General features: G+C 51.1%; 1 protein-coding gene across 4 annotated transcripts in view; it reads right to left on the bottom strand.

The window, feature by feature from the left end:
* Positions 1–3,288: 3,288 nt before the first annotated feature.
* Positions 3,289–22,102, bottom strand: part of mid2 (midline 2) — a 98,454-nt gene continuing 79,640 nt past the window's right edge. For all 4 annotated transcript variants that reach the window (XM_062524419.1, XM_062524418.1, XM_062524417.1 and 1 more), the window contains 6 exons: positions 20,460–20,608; positions 19,486–19,613; positions 18,891–19,034; positions 13,120–13,281; positions 6,575–6,782; positions 3,289–6,246 (listed from right to left, as the gene is read on the bottom strand). In XM_062524419.1, coding sequence (XP_062380403.1) covers positions 5,841–6,246; positions 6,575–6,782; positions 13,120–13,281; positions 18,891–19,034; positions 19,486–19,613; positions 20,460–20,608 — 1,197 coding nt within the window. In that variant the 3' untranslated portion in view covers positions 3,289–5,840. The remainder of the gene's footprint in view (positions 6,247–6,574; positions 6,783–13,119; positions 13,282–18,890; positions 19,035–19,485; positions 19,614–20,459; positions 20,609–22,102) is intronic.

The raw sequence follows: 22,102 nt of genomic DNA, 5'->3' as shown, positions 1-22,102 counted from the left end.
GCGTTTCTGATTTTATTCACGCCAGCTGAGATGCACTGAATACGCAGGTGTATAAGCCTGCAATTGGGACTCTGGAGAATGGAGAACTATGGCATCTCTGTGGGGTATAGGCCTCAGGGCTACAAATAGATATTAGATAAGCCTCCCACCAGCCAGACGGCTAATTTATGTTATTGCGGGCCAGCGCGGTATCTACAGGTCAGAGAAGCGAGGCCGTCACTCTGCTTTAGCTGATATCAGCCGCCATAAGACACGCAATAAACACACTGGTCTATCTATGCGCCCAGGCACAAGAGGCCCTTTTTTTCTCTCTCTCCATAGGAGTCCTGCTGCAGTCCGTTTCAGATGCAGGGCCATCGCTCTCTGTCAGCGGACGCCATAAAAGCCCGGAGGCCTGGAGAATGGCGGGGTGGCCCGCGTGATTGATGCCCCTCTCCGAGATGAATCAGGATGGAGTCCGGGCCGGTAATGATCTACTGCCTCCTTAGATCCTCATTTCCCAGCTCTCTCAGTCCCTGTCCGTCAGACGGCGGCGGGCACGGCGCCCAGCCTTCAGCCTGACACGCCATTACTTTGAGGCGCTCGAGCCGCACCGGCCCAGAGAAGAGAGAAAAAAAAAGGGGGAAAAGGACAGTGGCCATGTTTCTGAAGTTCCCAAAGCCGGAGTCTTAACAACCTCCAATTCCGCCTGCACCGCTTACTTTTTGTCCATTAAAGTGGCACCTGTATGTGAGTAATGAGTGTGGAGCGCGGGGAGAGACAGAGAGGGAGGAGGATCGCTTGGGAGTTGGCGCTCCAGCGAGGGCCGGGGTCGAGTTGACTCGGAAACAGATGGAGTCTCCGGGACGTGTGTGTGTGTGTGTGTGTGTGTGTGTGTGTGTTGTGTGTGTGGGAGAGCGTGTGAGTGTCATCAGGTGGACGCAGCTGCAGCAGGTGCCCGTGAAGGGTCAGTCAGCTGTGACTTGATTAGAGTTTTCGTTGGCTTGTTAGCTTCCAGCAGAGTGCCATCCACCCACAACACACACCATCAACAACAACACGGGCAAGCCAGTGACATGGGAGAGGACTTAGGCAGGCGCATCAGGAGACTTTGATAGCACAGAAAAAGCCTCATCCATAACACAACCTGAGCAGACTGAATCCTACAGGTCATAATTGAGCGCTTAAAACATGACTCCTAGTCCTCCTACTCACTTATTTTGCACATGGCAAAGTGCTTGTCATCTTGGAGGAATTCCAAATGCTGTGATACACACAAGACACAATTCTGAGAAGCAGTGGTCATTTAGGAGAAGGGTGTGTTTGTTAAAATCATTGACACATTAGCAGGGATCCTCCAGGCAACAGGTTTAGCTCTAGTGTGTTGGGGCTCGATGTACTTTTGAGCGCATTTAATTAATTTGTTGTTTTACACCGCATTAGGGGACGGGGTGACAAATGATTTAACAAGCTGCTCGGGAGCCTTTAATTACAACTGCAATTAGAGATCTACTGACGAGGAGAGGGGGCCTCTTCCTTCTTGCTGGGTGACAGAACAGGCGACAGAACGAGTGCCGCGCTTGGCTGCGGGGAAATCTGTCACGGATGCAACCCTGCTGCACCCTTTAAGCAAGTCATCCCTGAACCCAACTGACAGGCTCACACGTAAGTCATGTCTTATAAAGCAGCTGGGGTGCATTCTGTGTCCGAATGGAGAAGTTGTTGTTGTGCTTATAATATATACAGTACAGGCACACGTTTTCTCAGCACAACAAAAACTAGGCCGCAAACCGTATCGTGTATGTAAACATTCATCTGCCCAATGAACTGTGATGAGTGCACACATTCTTTATGCTATTCTCATTTATGTATCCCCCCGCCGCCCCCCCTAACCCCCACTGCGTGACAGCGGCAAAACAACAATAACAACCCAAACAACCGAAATAGCACAGAAAACAAGTTGACGTACTGAGATGGGACAATTCCGAAAGGATCCTTTTGGGTAATTAGCGTGATTTGGAATTGTGTCATTTTAGGCTACGACGCTGCCGCAAACATTGTGACTCAAAGAGCTGAGGCACACACACATACAGTTCACCGTGCTTTGTATGCGGAGCACAGAAAATCCAAGGCCACTACCAAAAATACGTCTCACTTTTATTTTCAGAGTAAGCCATCGCCGGTGCTAGCAGCGTGTGGGGGATTACATTAGTGCATGTAGGCTGTGTTTCATTAAGCCAATAATTAAGTCTATTCTGACAGCGGCATTTACAGTTCTCCGTTAACTAAGCATCTCTCACAGGGATTGTGGGCTCTGCGCGCGAATGAGATGGAAATGCAATTTCTTGGCTTCCTTCTCCATCAGCATTTTTTTTGTTTGTTTTTTTTTTCAGTTCCAGCACATGTCGATATTTCAATTTTCTGGCTTTACTGTGCCTGGTGGAATCGGTGAAGCAATTAAAGAGATTGTCTCTTTTCTGAAGAGAAGACGGTGTGTGAATGCGGGGAGTTTGTGGTGATTTCCGTGCCTTGGTGTGGTGACAGAGATAAGGCCCATTACAGCAGAAGGGCATAATTACACCACACAACCCCGAATGGCTGGCAAGAGGAAGGGAGAGTGAGAGAGAAAGAGAAAGAGAGAGAGAGAGAGAGAGAGAGAGAGAGAGAGAGAGAGAGATGGGAAGACCGAGAGAGAGAGAGAGAGAGAGAGAGAGAGAGAGGGGATAGAAAAGAAGGGGGAGGAAGGAAGCTCAGAATGAAGCCTGATGAGATGCTCTCAGTCAGACATCAGTCAACCGCTATGCTTCAACCATCCGTTTCATTTCTCTGCACTGATTAAAAAAAGAAGAAAAATACATTAAAAAACAGCCCAAAAACGTTGAAAAGTTGTTCGCAAAGCATTTTTATACATTCCTTTTTAACCTTCAGTGGAACCCGAATGTTAAATCAGCTTCTTTCACAGCATGGTTCTGGCTTCGGGTGAAATACGGATTCCTCCCCTCAGCCTTCACACGCCCATCTGCTGAAACATTTTGCCCCAGACCTCATGCTCTGGCACGTCAGCTTGCCCCGGCATCGTACCAGGCCAACAACGACAGCTGATGGGTGCGGGCATGGCCCCCTCCGTGTGACTGTAGGCAGTGGATGGCCTGCCAGTCCGCCAGGGCTGCTCGGTCGTGCACGGGCGCGGGCCACCATGCACACGCTCCCCAGCTCTCCTCCGCATGCACTGCAGTGTGTCTCAAGGTGCACCACGGTGGAGCAGACGCAGTCAGGCCAAAGGACAGAACACAACACACAACAGGCCGCTTTTTTTTGGGATCAGACTTTTAATTGGACTTCAGCTCACATAAATAACAATAGTTCATATATATATTTCTTGTATATTATACAATTCTTATATAATATATATTTCCCCCTATGATTTACATTCTTTTCCTCTAAAAGTCATATTTATTGGAACAGAAGCATGAAGCAGATGAGCATGGCTGATTTGATCACTTCTTAAAGCTCTGAAACATCAAAAGATCAAAAAAATGGATTTATTCAACCTTTGTTAACCAGAGATGGAGAACCTTTTCAAAAAGAATCCTTTAAAGAAACAAAATGTGAAACAAGAACCCAAGAGAAAAAAAAAAAACATGAGAAGGTAATTTACAAAATGTATTTCTGCAGATTTCACCATATGAAGCACACAGAGAGGCATGGTTTGATCAGAACCTGATATGTTGCAACAACAGTGGATCAGCGGATGATATCTTTGCTGGAGTACTTTCATTTTTTATAATCAACATGCCTCGGCTGAATGGCAAAGAGAAGATGGAACAGCACTGAGCCTGAGCCCTGTTGTCATGACCAGTTGATGCACATAGATACACATGGACTGAACACATCAGTCTCGTTTAGAGATCAACAGTTCTGGAACAACACCACAGCCTTGTCTGGTGTTCAGCTGCTGTGACCTTGTAAAATATCAAAACCTCAAAGTGAACTGCACACCAGTGATCATTTTAGACCACCCACTTATATACTTGTTCTTGTTCTTCACTGTTCTGTTCTTTGGAATGTAAAATTTCAAGGTCGGGGGGAGACAGGTGGTGTTTAATAATTCACTCGCTCAAAACGTCTCGGCTGCACTAATCTACAAGAGAGGCGCTACCACCGAAGGTCCAACAGAAAGATCTAGAACCAGATCCTGAGGAACACATTATCCAGTCAGAGTGGATACCTGCCCGTCTTAACCTTGGCTCATAAAGAGGAAGGACAAACCAGAAGAGATAGGCCAACATCCAGAAAAAAGAGCAGAGCCATTGATATGTCAAAAAATAGCAACGCAAGCCAGTGGCATCAGTAGTATCTTTCTGTTCCCAAGCCCTGTGTAGGTACAATGGCAAAGCATCCCAAAAAAAACAAAACAAAGTGAAAAAGCAATCTGCCTCTCACGTCTCAAGTATTCCATGCGTTTGTCTTGCTACACATGTCTTTGCCTGCATTACTAGTGATTGTCTTCAAGGATCCTCTTAGCTCAACCCTGAATATTACACAGAGGAAGATCATGAAACACTAAGACCAGACCAGGAGAAGTATGGGGAAATAAATACTAAATACTGATGAGAGTCATGACATGATTTGACGAGTTTGGTGCAACTTCAATGATTGAGTGTAGATAATGTTAGTTTTTCCCCACGATTATGGACACTTTAGACAACTGCCATGGCTGGTATGTTCATACACTTGACTTGAAATATGTCTGGATGCATAAAACAAACCCCCACTATGGCCTTTTATGTTGAATGCAAATGGATCAATGCTTTGGGTGCCACTATGGACTCCATGTCACTCTGATTTTTCTGTTTTTCTCTCACTCTGAGTCTCGGTGGGAGACCAAGCGATGGGAACGGAGGGTGTAGAGGAGGGTCACTTGTTCACGGTGCAATAAATATACTGATAGGGTTAGATGTCTGTCGACTACGTGGGACCAGTGGGAATCATACGTACTGTATCATGCTTTTCACGAGAAAAGAAAAGTACTAACAGAAGGAGAGTGAACAAATCACAGAGGAAATACATATCATGCCATAACGTCTACACAAATTGCAAATAAAAGGATTTCTTTTGTCTTCCCTGAATATAATAAAACTGTGAGTTATAATTCCATCAGATAATAAATTCATTACTTCGGTAGAAACATCAAATTTTTATCCCTTTTTTATTAATAAGATAAACCTCTTCTATTCTATCTAAAGGAAGAGCAACCCTGTCCAAATCCATTTCTGATTTTTTTTTTTACACACAGGGGCATTAAAACCAATCTAAAAAGTGCATCAGGTTTACATCAAAACTGACAAAAAGCAAACCAATTTGTTAGTGACAAATAATTTACAATTGCTTTTCTTCCTCCTCATCATCCTCATACTCATCATCTTCATCAGAGGTCACATCATATACAAGTAGTAGTCACATGATGCAAAATGTGTCAACTTTGTTGCTGTTTTGGAAAACTATGAAACTATACCTGTTGCAAAAAACTAAACGCATCCTTTAAAACTGAGAAGCACAGGCGATGCTAACCCACCAATGAGAAAGAAGGAGCGATAAAACAATGAGGAGCCAGACTGAAAAACATGAGAAGAAGAGGAGGAGGAAGAAGATCCAGGAGAAGGAGGGGGGAGGGGGGAGGGGGGAGGAAGACCCTGCGACGGCAGTCGCGTGGCGGCCTCAGCAGTAGCTCAAGTCCAATCCGTTAGTCACGGCTCAGTCCATCCATCCATCCATCCATCCCACAAACTGCCCCGATCTGCCCCTCTTCCCCGTCCTGCTAACCCACCCTGTCCCTGCCCCCCCCCCCCCAGAGCCCTCTCTCAGTGGCAGCCCTTCATGGTGGACGAGACGTAGGGCGACTCCTGCTGGCGGCACAGGCCCTCCTGCTGCTCGGGACAGTCCACGAAGTCGGGCACGGGCAGGCCGGACAGCAGCATGAGCGACTTGTTCCAGATCATGAAGGTGGGCGCCACGGGCAGCAGGAAGGAGACGTGGAAGGTGTGCAGGTGCTGCGCGTTCATGGCGTCCCAGAAGGACAGCGCGTTGCTGTCGTAGTCCAGCAGCACGCCCAGCCGCCGCAGCTGCAGCGACGCCTCCACCAGCTGCTCCTTGCCGTTGTGCCGCACCAGGAAGTTGTTGTTGCAGCGCGAGAAGACCCACGAGGACGAGTTCTTGCCGCTCCACTCGTTCTTGGGCGCCGACTTGTAGGCCACGCCCACCGCGTACCTGGAGAAACGGGGAAACGGGAGAGTGCCAGGGTGAGGTGAGTTGAAGAGCGGTAAGTATTAACAAACTCACATTTGTTGATTGCTATGCCCTGAGGATGGTCATGTTGACCGAAAGCTAGGCTGCCTATTGAAATTGCATAAAGAACTGAAGTGCGCAGACAATTTTTTAAAAAGATTCTTTGTTTTTGTTTGTCTGGCACCTTCTTGTATGAGTGCGGTGAAACTCCTCCAAAATTACCCCCACTTCAAACCAAACAGCCATTTCATCTGCAAAAAGTCGGTCGGGGAAACGAGCGAGCGCGCGCTCCCGTGACCGCCTCACTCACCATGTGGAGGCCCCCAGCAGCACCTCCCAGTAGTGGCAGCCGCTGTCGATGAAGACGTTGCCGGCGGAGCCGTAGGAGCCCGTGCTGCTGAAGCGCTCCGGCGTGTGGCTCTTCTTCAGCGAGCTCTCGTCCTTCTCCATGGTCAGGCAGTCGTTGGACAGACGCAGCTTTTTGTGCGCCGTTTTGGGGTCCAGCTTGAACGGCTGGCCTGTGGTGCGGAGATTGGAAGGAGGAAGAGGAAGAGGGGAGAGTGAGGGGGTTGTTTAAATTGAACCAACATCCATAAGTTGCTCGGAAACTTTTGGAAATGAGAGCACTTAGCATTTGAGTCACCCAAAGCCATAATCCTGTCTGCCAACAGACCGGAATCACTGAGAGCACTGAGAATTATTCATGTCGGATTGGTCGCTGCCACTCAGAGTGGCCTGCTTTCATGTAAGGAGACCCGCAACGCAGCCGCTACTGTATTTGTGCATTTTAAAGAAGGCCAAGGGTAAAATTGAAGTCATCTATCTGGCTGCTGTGAGCTTGCACATTTTTTTTTTGAAGCTCGCTCTTGGATGGAAGCTTTCGCTCCTAATTGGCTGATCATGGAGTGAGGGAGAGATGAAGGGGTGGAGAAGATGAGAGGAAGAGGGGATGAGAGAGCCAGGGAGGACAGAGAGAGAGAGAGAGAGAGGGAGAAGGAGAGGAGGAGAGGAGAGGTGAAGTGAGGATAGAGCTGGGGTAGTTGAGACTTTGAGCTTATGAAGACTCCTCTGTCTCCTCGGGGGCGCCGCGTGAGGGTGGTAGAGGTCACCCCTTACGGACCCTGCAGACCTGGCATTTTACGCTTAGATGCCACACGCATCCCGTTGCCAGCGCAGACTTAATGGTGGAACAATGCGGAAGAAAAAAAAAAACCCTTCCCCACCAACCCCCCCCCCCCTCTTCACAAAGCAAGCCCTAATAATCTCCAGCACAAGAGCGAGGCGAGAGAGGGAGAGAGTGTGTGAGACGTGAACTGGGCTGCTGTGGCTCTCGGGTGCTGGGGCCGCTGGAAGCCAATTACATTAGCGCGCGCTTGTCTTTGAACTGCTTATCGCTGCGAGCGCAGACACTTCCAAACCCTCGCGCTCCTCCCGCTCAGCCGCTCCTGGGGACCGGGGTAGGGGGAGAGAGAGCGGAAAAAACGGGGACAGCGGCAGTGGTCACGTGACTGACCAGGGAGACGAAGATGCGAGATGATGCAACGACAATGCGACACGCTGTCACTGCCAAGTGCGCTCCGACGCTCTCGGAAAAAAACGCGGCTCGTTCCTGGAGCTCCGGCGCATGACAACTGAAAGCCTGGCTCGGACAGCATGGGAAGTAGCCAATAGGTCACTACGAGGACAGAGCATCATTCAAATGCATTGAGATTAGCGAACGATTATAGGAACCATAATGCATTCCTTCTGCATTCCATAATGCCGCCCCGATATCTGATTCAAAGGACACTGACAGCATGCATTTAATCAAATTGGCAAACTTGGCCACTTCCCTTATTCCCAGGACAGATCCGCCGCGCTCGCGCTCCAAAATGAAAGGAATAAAAGCAGGGCATTAAAGTCTGCGCCGAGACATTTATTTCATTGTGCATTCCGCTCTCGGCCCACGGGGGAATGTGCTGGGGGAAGCAAATGCCTTGTGTGCGTCCATGCAGGCTCATTTGCAGCATTTGTTTAACTCCCCCCGCGTGGCTCCAGTTCATCTTGGAGCACTTGGACAGCTCCGTGTGGTCATTAAGTTCCTTCAGCCTTGGTGCCTCCAGAGCAGTTTCCCCAAACACAAACAGAGCATCAATTCACTTAAACAGCAGGGAGAGGAAGAGTGCTCTCCTAAAGCAGACTTGCTAGTGCTAGTGGGCATGCAGCCCCAAGCTGGGCTCATCGTTCTCACCTTGTTTTATATAGACCCTTAATGATCGCTCAGTCTGCAGTACCAAAGACACTCGCATTTCTCCAAGGGTGGGGAGGCTGAAGACTGATAGAGTCGGCCATGATGTTTACAGGCTAATGTAACAGTGGGGATGTTAGGAACTCTAGGGTTGGGCGTGACACTGCTGGAATGTTCAATACACCCCCACACAGTCATCAACCTGTTGAGGCTTTTGGGATGACTTGGCAAATCGGTTTAATGCGCTGAGCAGACTGACCCGCTGCTGACGCCAGTAGGATTGAACTTGCTGCCTTGTGAAATATTTACACGTTTGGCCATCAGCGCCCGGCGTTGCCCCCCCAGCACGCCCAGGCGAGCTCTCCCGGTGGGACGTGCTTCTGCTGGGCAGGCCCGCTGCCTCATGCAGGGCAGCCTCTCCAGCTCGCCCCGCCGACAGCTTGAGCGATGTCTGTGTGTGTGCCGGATGAGTAAATATTATCGGGGATGGGCTGCGGCAACATGTACACAGCGCTTGCCCTTGGGCCTGCGTGTCATGTGATATCAAGCCTGGCACGTCTGCGCTGACAGACAGCACACGTCTGGGGACGGGCGGGTGGGCTGTGACTGGACGGAATTAAGGGCGGCGCGATCTCATTGGCCCGTGGTGTGAACTCCCGCCTCCTCTGTTTGCTCTACAGGAAGAGGCCCCTGCTGCCCTTGTGAGAGGTGAGGAGGGAGGGAGGAGAGAGCCTTCACCAGCACTGCTGATGGTACATTTCCCATCACCACACACACACACAATATATAACCACACTGTACATACACACACACACACACACACACACACACACACTCTCACACACACACACACACACACACAATATAACCACAGTGTGCACACACACACACAGACACACAATATATATATATAACCACACTGTACATACACACACACACACACACACACACACACACACACACAGAAGCAGGAGGCATGCTGAGCAGGAGGGCTGGACACAGGATATGCAGTTTTGTGGTTTTTGCCGGTGGTCGGTCCAGGCTGTCCAGTCAGGATGATGTGTGAGCGATAAGAGGGTAATTTGCTGAGGCCGCTCTGCTGAAAGGCCCCTGCGGTGCGGAGCGGACTGCTCAGCATCCCCATTTACCTCCCGCCGCCCCCGCGCCGAAGCCACCGCTCTCCGCCTCACGCCCCAGTGAGAGTGCAGAATTCGCCAAGATCTGGGCGCCGCGTTGCATCATGATACGCTTACAAACGATGGCTGGCTGAGTGGGAGTGCGGTGGGTTGAAGAGGAGCAGGAAATATCTGGTTTTGCGCCTCCGATTGCCAGGCCTCCAGCCCTTCCTCTGCATTATGGTGCTGGAGCTTGGCTGACTGAAGGGCATTATCCCATTAGCGAGTGCTGTGAGGGAAACCAAACTTTGATTTCAGGCACACAAGGTTGCAAAGAGCCATTTGATGTCGGGGCCTAACCCCCCTCTGCCCCCCCCCCCCCCCCCCCCCCGTGCGCTCCTCCCCTCCTCGCGCTGTCCTCTGCGTGATCTGAGCTGCTCTTAACAACACGGTCACGCCGGCCCCGGCTGCCATTTGAATGGAGTGAAGAAGGTAAATAAAAGAGAACGGGCACACTAGTGGATGGGTCTCTCACTCTCCCTGTATCTCTCTCGAGCACACACACACACACACACACACACACACACAGAGGCACACACACAGATACTAAAGACACTGAGGCACACACACAGACACTAAAGCTCTCACACACTCCCACACACACACACACACTTTTCTCTAGTCCCTTCATCGGACATGAATCATTTATCTTGGCTGCCACCAGGCAGGTTTCACCCCTCCCAGCTCCCAGAAGCTTTCCTCCTCTGTTCTCTGAAGTCCTAGCGAGCACAGACAGAGAGAGAGAGAGAGAGAGAGAGAGAGATGGGATGGAAAATGGCGGGAGAGTAGGAAGAAACACTGAACATGAAGCCAAGAGACTGATAGAGAGCCTAAAGGCAGGGAAGGTAAGAGAGTTGAAGAGAGAACAGAGGGCAAAACCCACTGTTCTCCTCGTGGTCAGCCGGGCCTCTGAGGAGCTAAGTGGAACAGGAGGGCCACATGCTAATGCTGTGCTGCTACATATGGACAGGCCAGCGAGGAGCAGACAGGTGAGGAGCACAGGTGAGGGTCAGTGCGAGTCGAGAAGAGGGAATGAGAAATGACCTGAACTGGACTCGACCACAGCTCCTCATGGACAGTCAGATCTTGGCATGGTGCTGGACACAGTTGCCCTAGCACTGGCCCGATGCTTCCAACCCCCATGAATCACTACGTAAACACGATGACTTGTCTTCATGAGGTCAGCAACACCTGACCAGGCCTGAGATGGCAGTGGGAGTTTTGGAGGGAGTGGGGATCCAGAGAGGGGAGCAGATGACTCCCAGCACCCCCTGGAGACGGAGACCGAGATGGGCAGATGGGCAGATGGGCGCGAGCCACAGCTGCAGGAGAGAGAGAGCGAGCCGAGCGAGTGAACGAGCGCGAGGGGGGTACCTGGGGGGAGGTTCCACAGAGACCAACGCAGCACCCCTTGGGAGGGCGTTGGGTGGCAAACACCTGCCAGGTCCATACGCCCGTGTATGGCAGGTAGGCTCCCCTGTGAGGGGGCGGCTGGTATCACGAGAGCACTCCACGTCTGACTGCGCTCCAGGGACCCGGCTTATCCCTCTGCCTCCCTCGCTCTCTCTCTGCCTCGGCACACGGCGCTGCCAGAGAATGGCTGACACTATGAAATACAGCGTGTGTGTTTTGAAATTCCTCTGGGCCTTGTTAAATTGTGCGGTGGCGGTGCCACTGTGTGCGTGTGTGTGTGTGTGTGTGTGTGTGTGTGTGTGTGTGTGTGTGTGTGTGTGTGTGTGCGATGTGCGCTGGCGCGGGCCCGGCTGGGCTGGGCATTAGAGGAAGCGGCGGTGGCAGGTTGGAGGCAGGGGAGGTTTGTCTCTATCAAAGCCCGGAGAGGTGGGCGGACACGGCACACCAGCGCACACTGGGCACGCTCACTCCCACTCGCAACGCCCTCGCACGCGCTCACGCTCTCAACCGCATTTATTCTGCTTTTTGAAATGGCAGAGTGCAATAAAGACCCCACACTGAGAGAGAAAAAGAGAGAGAGAGAGAGAGAGATAAAGGGAAGAAGAGAGAGGGAGAGAGGCCAACAGTCAAAGAGACAGAGAAAGGAAAAGAAGAGAGAGAAAACACAGGGAGGAATAATCTACAGAAGATGGAGAGGACAGCGGTGGGAGTGTGTGTGGGAGTCTTGCGGGGAGGAGAGCGACCGAGGCAGAGGAAAGAGCGATCGAACGAGAGAAAAGAGGCCACGGAGGTTGAGTGACACCTCCTTAGCGCAGAAGAAGTTCAGGCGCCACAGTGCGAGTGATGTGAGCGAGACGGCGAAAGCCCTCCACCGTGGGGCCCAGCTGATAAATGGCTGCCAGAGACAGAGAGACAGAGAGAGAGAGAGAGAAAGAGAGGGAGGGAGGGAGGGAGGAGGAAGAATAAGAAAAACAGAGGGAGGCGAGGAGAAAGAGGGGAGGTGCAGGGAGGAGGTGCTGCTGCTGCTGCTGCAGATAGCCCGCGTTTAACCTCCCCACTCTTGGTCCTGCCCCTTCCCCTCCCCTCCCCTCCCCGGGTGACTCCGCAAAGCCTCTGATGCAATAATCCACTTTAATGCAGTCAGCCACCGGGCCCTGGTTCCAGGCCATTCTGCAAAGTAATTGAACTCGGGGCGTGCGAGGGGGCAGGCCGGGGCTGTGATCGCGTGTAATGTGAGTGACCGGGTGGAGATGGAGTTGGAGGAGGAGGCGGAGGAGGGGTGGTGGGGACAGTTAGGGGTAGGAGAGGGGGGGCGTTACCTGCCGCCTGCTGCGAGCCAACAAGGGCGAGGCGGCGAGCGCTGCACCTAATGGCATGATCAGCACGCTTGGGTGGCTGCCCGTGATGGAGCGCTGATGGCATAGGAGAGAGCAGGCGGAGCGGAGGAGAGCAGAGCGGAGCAGAGCGGAGCTCACAGTACAGGAGGGGAGGGATGGGGCAGGCGCGCAGGACAGCAGCCAAAAGGCTGACTGATTGAATTTGGGAGAATTATGATTCCTCAGTAGCACTCCTCCAGGACAAGCTCTCCAAGAGCAGAACAGTGCTGAACTGCAGGCTCAGGGAGGAAGGACTGAGGAGAGCAGTTTCTCTTATGGCTGCATTGGGCTTAGTATTATTTACCCAGAGGAACATGCAGTTACAGCCTGAATTTTTCCATTTTTTATTTATTTCAAAACATCCTTACTCCACAGAGCCTCAGTAATATACAGCAGGACTACAGGCGAAGGCCACTCATTCAGGAAGACAGGCTGGGCTACTACTAGGAGACTAAACCCAGGGATGACCGCAGCAAATACTTTAACTCCAAATACTTAAAAAATTTTATTGTGGTGCACAACAATTGACTGATGTTTTGACGCAATAATGTGTCTTCGTCAGAGTCAAAAGATGGCCACTTATTATCGACCACTAATTCTTCCGGAATCTTCCATTTGGAGTGTGGCTAGTGTGTGTGTGGGGCGGGCGGACGGGCGTACTCACTGTTGGTCTTGAGGCGGGCGGGCTCGCTGTTGCGGCTGCCGGCCTGGTTGATGGCCTTGACGAAGAAGATGTAGCGCGTGCCGCTCTGCAGGCCGTGCACCGTGTAGTGGTTCTGCTTGATGTTGGGCACGATCATCCAGCTGTCCACCGAGTTGTACAGACCTGCCCGGGCACAGAGGCACAGCACAGCGTGAGCTACAGTACCAACCCCTGGCACCAAATCAACAGTCTGATTGAGGGAAGAGGGAAATGCACACATTCATTCCGCACCAGGAAACCAACCCAATTGCGTTTGGCCATTGCCTTTGTATTAGCCTTTGTACCCAATCGAAAAGAACCTTGTAGCATTTCCCATGGATTACTTTTAACAGAGATATCCTCCCTCTACAGGGCTTAACGGGACTGACAACCTCTCGGCTTGCCTTGGTAAATAATCTATCTGCTCCTGCACGATGCTGAAGGCCACACAGCACATATGAAACGTTTCATTTGGACCGGAGCTCTGGCTGAGAACAAAGGGGTGTGGGTGGCTTTGAATCGAGTTGAACGGGGGGATAAGCAGCGCTTCGTGACATGCCGATAGCCCCCCCACCCCACCTTTTGATCCATCTGGCTGAACACGCAACACACATGTTGGCAGCGTATGGCGATGGGTCTCGGCGGGGCGTTTCTCATTGTGTGTTGTGCCCCGGGGGCAAACAGGCACATGTGAAGAAGCCGCTTCCATTGCACACTAATGGCAGAGCGCTGCACAGACAAACCCATGAGGGAGGATCAATTGAGCCGTGAGGCCCGCTGGCGAAGACACACACAGTGTGCTCTATGGGTTTGAGAATGTGCAACTTTATGATTGTGTGTGTGTGTGTGTGTGTGTGTGTGTGTGTGTGTGTGTGTGTGTGTGTGTGTATGTGTGTGTGTGTGTGTGTGTGTGTGTGTGTGTGTGTGTGTGTGTGTGTGTGTGTGTGTGTGTGTATGTGTGTGAGTGTGTGTGTGTGTGTGTTCATGTAAGTTGTGTCTGTCATCCAAACCTCATAGGTGTGCACAGGTAAACACTCATTCAACTGATTCAAAAGCATATCATACAAAAACCTCTTCTCAAACACACAAACACACACACACACGCATACATGCATGCACAGTTTCTGTGCAAATCAGTGGCAGCGAACACATTGGCTTAAAGAGCTGATTTCAAGTGGTTGAAATGTAATCACAGTGCACTTTGAACATTACTGCAATTTGCTAGTGTCAGCCTGAGGAATCTGCTACGACTCTCCTCTTTGTCTAAATTCTCCCTCCGGGAAAGCGACCCTGTACCTTTAGATAGCGGAGGAGAGAAAGGGGGAGAAAAGATGCTTTCAGGCTAGACTTAAATGTCCCTCTTGGCAAGGACTTCTGTTGAATTATTGAGAGGGATGGCAAACTGCATGTATAAGTAATAACAATGGCTGCTTGTAAATATAAATTCTTAACATGACGCAAATAAGGGAAGAAAGAGCGATTCTTGGTAGGGGGGGTGGAGGAGCAAATGGGGGAGTTTGACTGTTGACATGACAGCACAATGCTAAAGAATCTGACTCGGCTGCTCAGAACTCGTTTCCTATTCACTAAAGAAATCTGACAAAAGCCCCCAAAATGTTACTGTATAACAAGCGGTGGAGACACGGAGGACATTCAAATGAGTTCCTGTCACAAATTTAATGTGCTTTTGAATATCGGCCCTTTGATGCATTGAATTAGCTGTGCAAACTACAATAACGCTGCCTATATTATCGACACTGGCTTGCCTGCCACTGCCCCACGCAATGCCTTTGCGAGAGACATCAAAGCGCGGCAGATGAGAGGGAGAGCCTATGTCGTTACAGGCAGAGAGGACGGCAGATAAAGAAGGAGGAGAGTGTATGGGCGCATGAGGGAACGAGAGAGAGAGAGAGAGAAGGAGAGAGAAAGAAAGAGGAGAGGGAATCAGTTCCCAGACTCCCCGCGTCTGTCTGTGCCTGCCTGCCTGCCTCTGTCAGTAGATGAAAGGGAGCGTGAGGCCCCCGCCAGCCGCTCCCAGCCCTGCTACAGAGAGAGAGAGAGGGAGAGAGGGAGAGAGGGAGAGAGAGAGAGAGAGAGAGAGAGAGAGAGAGAGAGAGAGAGAGAAGGAGAGAGAGAGGGAGAGAGAGAGAGAGATAGAGAGGGAGAGAGAGAGGGAGAGAGAGGGAGAGAGAGAGAGAGAGGGAGGAAAAAATATATAAAAAGTGGGCGAGAGAGAGAGAGAGACAGAGACAGAGAGAGCCGCTGAACTGGCTTTAATGCTGCTGGGGGAGACGTTGGCGTGCACAAGTGCTTTTGTAGCACACCAAAAAAGCGCCAGTCTTTTTGCCAATCTTGAGGTGGACAAAGCAGGAAAAAAAGCAACTGGCACGAGTAGCAAACTAAAACAGACATCTCTCCATTGCTCCAATCTCCAGCATGGTAGCGCGCAGGTGACCAAGACAGGCTCTTTCATCGCAGCTTCAGGGGAGTGTGAGGTCCTCCGAGGACTCTGCCCATGAATTCAGATGAATCACACCTCCAGCTCCTGCTGTTTCACAGGAAGGAAGAGTGGCACATCACGACTGCCGCTCACCAGACTTCAGGACGCAGAGTTCATCCACGTGCCTGCGACTAGAACTCACTCACTTACAGCACAGTGTTAATGAGCGAAAGATGCCGTGCTGAGCCTGAGCCTCGACTGATGACACTTGCTCAGAAATGTCGCTTTGTAGCACGTCGAGTAGCACATTTTGAAGCACGGTGAGTAGCTCACTTTGTAGCACGTTCAATCATTTACTAAAAAAAAAGAATTAAAAGGATAATCATCACCGAGCTAAGTGAGAAATGAGGAGTGGCGCTGAAAACATTGTGACAACGTTGACATTTTAACCAAAAAAAAAGTCATTACTCACACCTCACTGAGGGTTAGGGGCAGATGTCAGGACCTGCGTTGGTCGAACAGGGCCATTAAACAAGCATTGAAATGAGGTCGGGGGAGCAGCAGCCGCATGTGTGTGGGAGCTCCGGGCGCACAACACGGCCGCACTCCAGAGTCAAAGTCATTATGAGACTGGAGGCCAAAGAGCGGCGGCTAGCGTCAGCGCTAATTAATGGCGAGGCACGGCCCGGAGATTCAGGGCCGAAAGGAGCTGACGCGGAGGGCCGAGGTTTGGGCCACAAGCTGCCCCCTGCGGTCAATGATCTGCCCATATAATTGAAATCCTTGGACCACAAGGGAGGGGGAGGAGGAGGAGGAGGAGGAGGAGGAGGAAGGAGGAGCAGGAGGAGGGAGGATTTGGCGGAGGAGGAGGAGGAGGACGAGGAAGATCAGGGCTCCAACGCTAACGCAGAGCCTTCCCAGACGCCGCTAATTGAGCTGGCTCTCTGTCTCCTTTAATTAAGCGCCGAGGGTTGCCTCTGTACGGATGCCAGCCAGTTAATTACTTGGGTCTGACCCGAAAAAAAGGCCGTTCCCATGAACAAGCTGCGCTTCCCTGTTTACAGCAATCTGGCCACTAGATCTGGTCACCTCTGCAAGACATGCTTTATTTACCGCCAGGGATCGAAGTTACAAAGCAAAACGACAACAAAAATGTTACTTCCTACTACCAGGCGTAATTGAATCGAATAGGCCTTTAATTCGTTTTAAAAAAAAGCGAAGGCGTTTGCCAGTTGCCGACTGGTGTCGATGTCTTCCATGGCGTTCCCTGCGCTGTGTGGATGGGAGCCACTCTGGCCGACCCGCTGAGTCAGTGGCAGCAGTCGGAGAAACAGTCGGGCGGATCGCATGGCTCCTCCTGGGAGCGTCAGGCAATCGCAGCTGATAAAGTGCTACCGCTTGCGTTTAAGGCACTCTGCATCCGCGCGGAGGCAATGGCACAGAAGGAACGTGCCTGGCGGAGAGACGAGGACAAACAAACATTTGTGCGTTTTTCTCCATTTCCATTTCGAGCGTCTCTCTCTCTGGCGGCGGTCTCCCGGGGACGCGGCGGCAGCAGCGGCAGCGTGAGTGGCGGAGACTTGTGCAGGCCCCCCCGCGTGTGTGTGTCTCTTCAGCTCTCGCTCTCGCTCACTTGGATCGGGCTCTCGGCGGCCTCCAATGCGTGTGTGGGCTGCAGCAGGCTGCCGTGGCAGAGCGGGGAGCGAGGAGGAGAGAATGCAGGAGACAGAGAGGAAAAAGAACGATAAAGAAAGGGAAAAAAAGAGGGAGCAGGATATAGCGTGTCGCAGATGGGGACTGATAATGAATGGATGGACGGGTCAAAAGTGAGGGAGAGAAGAGAAAAAGAGGAATGCGGGAGACAGCTCGTGATATGTGGAGAGAGAGATGGAGAGATAGGGGGAAAGGAAACTGAGTGAGAAATGGAAAGGGTGAACCTCCTTCCTCTGCCAAGCTGTTATCAGTTTTCACTCTATAGTCCTGTCCTAGTGTCACTGATCCTTAACAGCTTTTCTTTCTCCATCCCTCAAACACACACACACACACACACACACACACACACACACACACACACACACACACACACACACACACACACACACACACACACACACACACACACACACACACACACACACACACACACACACACACACACACACACACACACACACACACACACACACACACTCCCACACGCTATGGTTCACAGCTGTCAAATTATTCTCTCTTCTCTTATCAGATTATCATGAATCTTTCAGTAAATAAACACACTCTGCAAACTGGGACACAGCCACAGACACACACACACACACACACACATTGAGACTTTCTCAGCTAGATAGCCCAGCCAAGGGATTCACACTGTATTTCCTTTTTTTTTTTTTTTTAATAAAGGCGTCAAGGAAGGCTGAGCAGGGCTGTGTATACGTGGGAATGGTGGGTGCTGTTTGCCTGGCCAGCCAGCCAGCCAGTCTTGCCTCTGATAGGGTTGCGTAAGAACGGAAGGCCTCTCAGACTCAGCTGGCTGTGCCGTGCCACAGCATGATCCGATGAACTCGCCCGCCTGCCTGAGTACGTTTTGGATGAGGGGAGCCAGCGGCGTAGATGGGCGCAGTGCATGGAAGAGGAGGAGATCTCTCCAGGAAAAGCCCTGTTATTGGGATTGCATGACGCAAGGCCTTGGGGGAAGGGTGTTGCTAATGGGGGAGATTTACTGTTGATGTGTGGCTGGGCTTGGCACAGCTGGGTGGTTCGCAGTAGATTATGTTTAAACGTCTGTGTGTGTGTGAGCATAAATGAAATCTTCGATTTCTAATAGAATTGAGTATAATATACAATGAATTTGCATTCATGTACAAACCTGTGTGTGTTTGTGTGTGTGTGTGTGTGTGTGTGTGTGTGTGTGTGTGTGTGTGTGTATGTATGTTATACTATAGTATAGTACAGGGATTCTCAAACTGAACTGCCTCTAGGGGGTACGCAACATGAGAAGAGTTATGTCGGCAAGGTGTCAAACTTTTCAAATTCCCTGTAATTAATTAAATTAATAAATAATGAATCACGAATAAGCATGAACTGAAAGGAAATAATTTGTAAACTCTATAGTAGGCTACGTTTTCATTAAAAAGACGGCTTATTAAACATGCCTGGAATGCCTCAACAGAATGTGTTGCTCTTAAATGTGCCGGATGGTGGGGGTACGCGAGCCAAGTCGGGATTTAGAACGTGCTCCGTGGGGAAAACAGTTTGGGAAGCGCTGGTATAGTAAACATGGAGGAGTTGTGGTCCGAGGCCTGTGGCGGTCACTCACTGATGAAGTTGGTCTGGCCGGTGTAGATGGTGTACTGCAGCTCGTAGGAGGTGACGCTGAACTCGTCCTCGGAGGTCCAGTGCACGGTGATGGTGTCGTGGGAGGCGGTGCACAGCTCGTCTCGTATGGACGGAGGGTTGGGAGCTGCACATCAACACAGTTCGGTTGGAGTAAAGTGCACTCACATATAACATATCACACATCACATGTCACATATAACAAACATATAATATGACACACACCATACCCCCCCTCCTCCTCAACACAGTGCAAGCAGTGTACTCAATATACTGTATCCCCCCTGCACTCTAGTATACTCACCGATGTATTCCCTGAACAAATAGCTGCAGGGCAAACAACAGGGCTGGGTTTGGCTGCCTGCTCATCATAGGGTGATATTTAGCTTGTCAGCTTGTTATCTATACTGCTGATCCTCAACTCCTTCATGATTGTCTAACGGCTTCTCTCAGTTTTGCTAGTTGTTTTCTCCCTGTGTGCTTCTGTCTGTCAATCAATCCCTCGCTCTCTCTCTCTGTCTCTCTCTGTCTGTCTCTCTCTCACTCTCTCGCTCACAAACACACTCACAAACACGCACCTGTTAAGTAGTCCAAGCCCTCGAGGATCTTCTTCTCTCGGGAGAAGTCCAGGGCGAAGTTGTCAAAGGCCTCGTTCAGATTGACATCTGGGATGAGCACCTGTGAAGACGCAGTGGCCATGGCAACCCTACGGTGGGGGGGAGAGACAGACAGGAGGGAGAGGAACGATGAAGAAGAGGAGGAGGATGAGGAGGAGGAGGAGGAGAGGGCAGCGGGTGCAGTGTCCACTCTCCACCGCCTCACACGCCAATGGTCCAGCCCTGGCAGAGGCTGAATGCATTAACAGCTTTGTTGCCTCTCGGACAAGGGCTAGCATTGTAAAAACAGCTCAATAAAAATGGAGGAGGGGGGGGGAGAAACCGGCAGAAACAACTATAAGCGTCTTGCGCCGTATTCTGCAAGCCAGGAAACAGCATGTGTGAAAGACTGGGGGCGGTGAATGCTGGCTTTTGTCTGGACGTGCTGGAGAGGGTGGGGGCCGCTGGGAGAGAGAGAGAGAGGGATAGAGAGAGAGAGAGAGAGAGAAAGAGAGACGGTGCTGGAAGAGGAGGGGTGTTGGGGTGGAGGAGAGAATGTGCCGAGTTGCTGAAAGTTTGTTCCACACACCCTGGCTCACATTTGGATCTACTGGCATGAGATCTTGCTCTTGGGGGCTATGTGTGTGTGTGTGTGTGTGTGTGTGTGTGTGTGTGTGTGTCTGTATGTACTTCCAGATATGAAAGTATTTTTGTGCTGGTGTAGTATGTAAGTGGTGTGTGTGTGTGTGTGTGTGTGTGTGTGTGTGTGTGTGTGTATGAGTCAGAACACATGTGTGGAGCTGTATTTATGTCTGTGACTGAGAGAAGCACATTTTGTACACATGGAGCTCTATCTGCATGTGTGTGTGGGTGTGTGTGTGTGTGTGTGTGTGTGTGTGTGTGGGTGTGGGTGTGTGTGTGTGTGTGTGTGTGTGTGTGTGTGTGTGTGTGCTCACCTCTCCGCCACATTCCTGGCGGTCTGCAGGAAGCGGGTGTGGTCGTTCTCCTTCAGGCTGTTCTCCGCCTGGGTGATGAGCGCGCTGGAACGCTCCAGACACTGGCGGCAGTTAGCAATCTGCTGGGCCAGCTTTCTCAGCTTCATCACCTGACAACACGCACGCACACACACACACACACACACACACACACACACACACACAGATATAGACAGCAGGAATTACGAGGGAGCAGGACTCTGCGGACACGCCTGGTCAATGCATTAACACTTCGCCCAAATAACACGGGTGTGAACATTGTTCCAGTTGTTTATCCAAATGTGTGGGTTTCAACATTTAGAATTTATCCACAGGCTTTTGTTCAATACATGCCAAACACACCCAAACACATACACAACCGTACTTGGACAGGCAAAACATTAAGTCCATATATACTCAGCATTTGAGGTGTTTATGTGTACAAACGGGCTGCCTGGAAATGTCCTGTCAGCTAAAACACCATCAGTCTGCTCAGTAAACAGTGTTCTACTTAGTCTACGTCTACGACTCTTGTCTAGACCATGTTTGACCTACTCAGTGACAGACAGACAGACAAACAAACAAACAAACAAACAAACAAACAATAACTCTGATGATAACAACAGCGCTGAGCTGAATCTGACAAACGGCCGCCGGCCTCCTCTCTGCGGTGGCCTCTGCGGTGGCACGACACGCGGCTCGCAGTGGGCCAACGCTGGCACGCCGAGCGAGGCAGCGCCAGCGTCGCCCGCGTCGCCCTGTCCTCCGTGCCATGTCTCTCCGCGGTCCGTCCGGCCGACTCCCCCGGGGCGGGTGAGCTGCGTGCGCTCGGGAGCGTGACCTCGGCGAGCAACAGGGTCCCTCCGCCCCTCTGCCCCTCTGTCCCAGGGCAACAAATTAAAGAGCACTTCTCTCCGGTTGCTATCTTATCTGTTTATCCTCGGCCCAATTTCCACTGCAGATGGAGCAAATAAAAATAAGCTGATTTCTTTCTTTGTGTGTGTGTGTGTGTGAGTGTTTGTGCCAGGAGTGGAATGAAAGGCGATTCGAGGGAAATTCTTCCCCTGATGCGAATTTTGAGAGCTGATATTATGAGCACTTGGAGTCAGGGCCGACCAAATCCTCGCTGAGAAGAAAAACAAAACGAAAAAAAAAACAAAAACCTCCCAACAAATCCCTTCGGACTAAGAAACGAGGGAAAAAAACATCAGCGTGCCTGGAAATGCACGGCGCCCATCAGAGAGGCGCTCCGCAATCCCCTGTCCATCACGAGTCCATCTGTGGTTTGGGAACGCCATAAGCCACGGAAATGCCTCATCTTTTTGGAGAGCATCAACGGCGTTGAATCATGCATCTGTCAGAACGCATAGTGGAACGCTTGCCCCCCTCGCACATAATCTGCTCGCGTGCTTTCGCGTCGGCTTCGTACCGGGGAAGAGTCTGGCCGCTGGAAATTGCGGCGGACAGCGATCTCAAAGTGCGCCGCCGCCCCGGGCCTTTTCAAAAGGGACAGTATCAGCAACCTCGTCATCGGGATGGGCAGCGGACGGGTCAGAGCCTGCATCTTGCTGACCGCAATCAAATGCAACCTTGTGGTCTGCTATGAGACTCTGAGATCAAGTCAG

The sequence above is a fragment of the Sardina pilchardus genome, chromosome 21 (assembly GCF_963854185.1).
Source record: "Sardina pilchardus chromosome 21, fSarPil1.1, whole genome shotgun sequence".
Lineage (NCBI taxonomy): Eukaryota > Metazoa > Chordata > Actinopteri > Clupeiformes > Clupeidae > Sardina > Sardina pilchardus.
The sequence above is the reverse complement of the archived record's forward strand: the minus strand, read 5'-3'. Positions and strand labels throughout refer to the sequence as shown.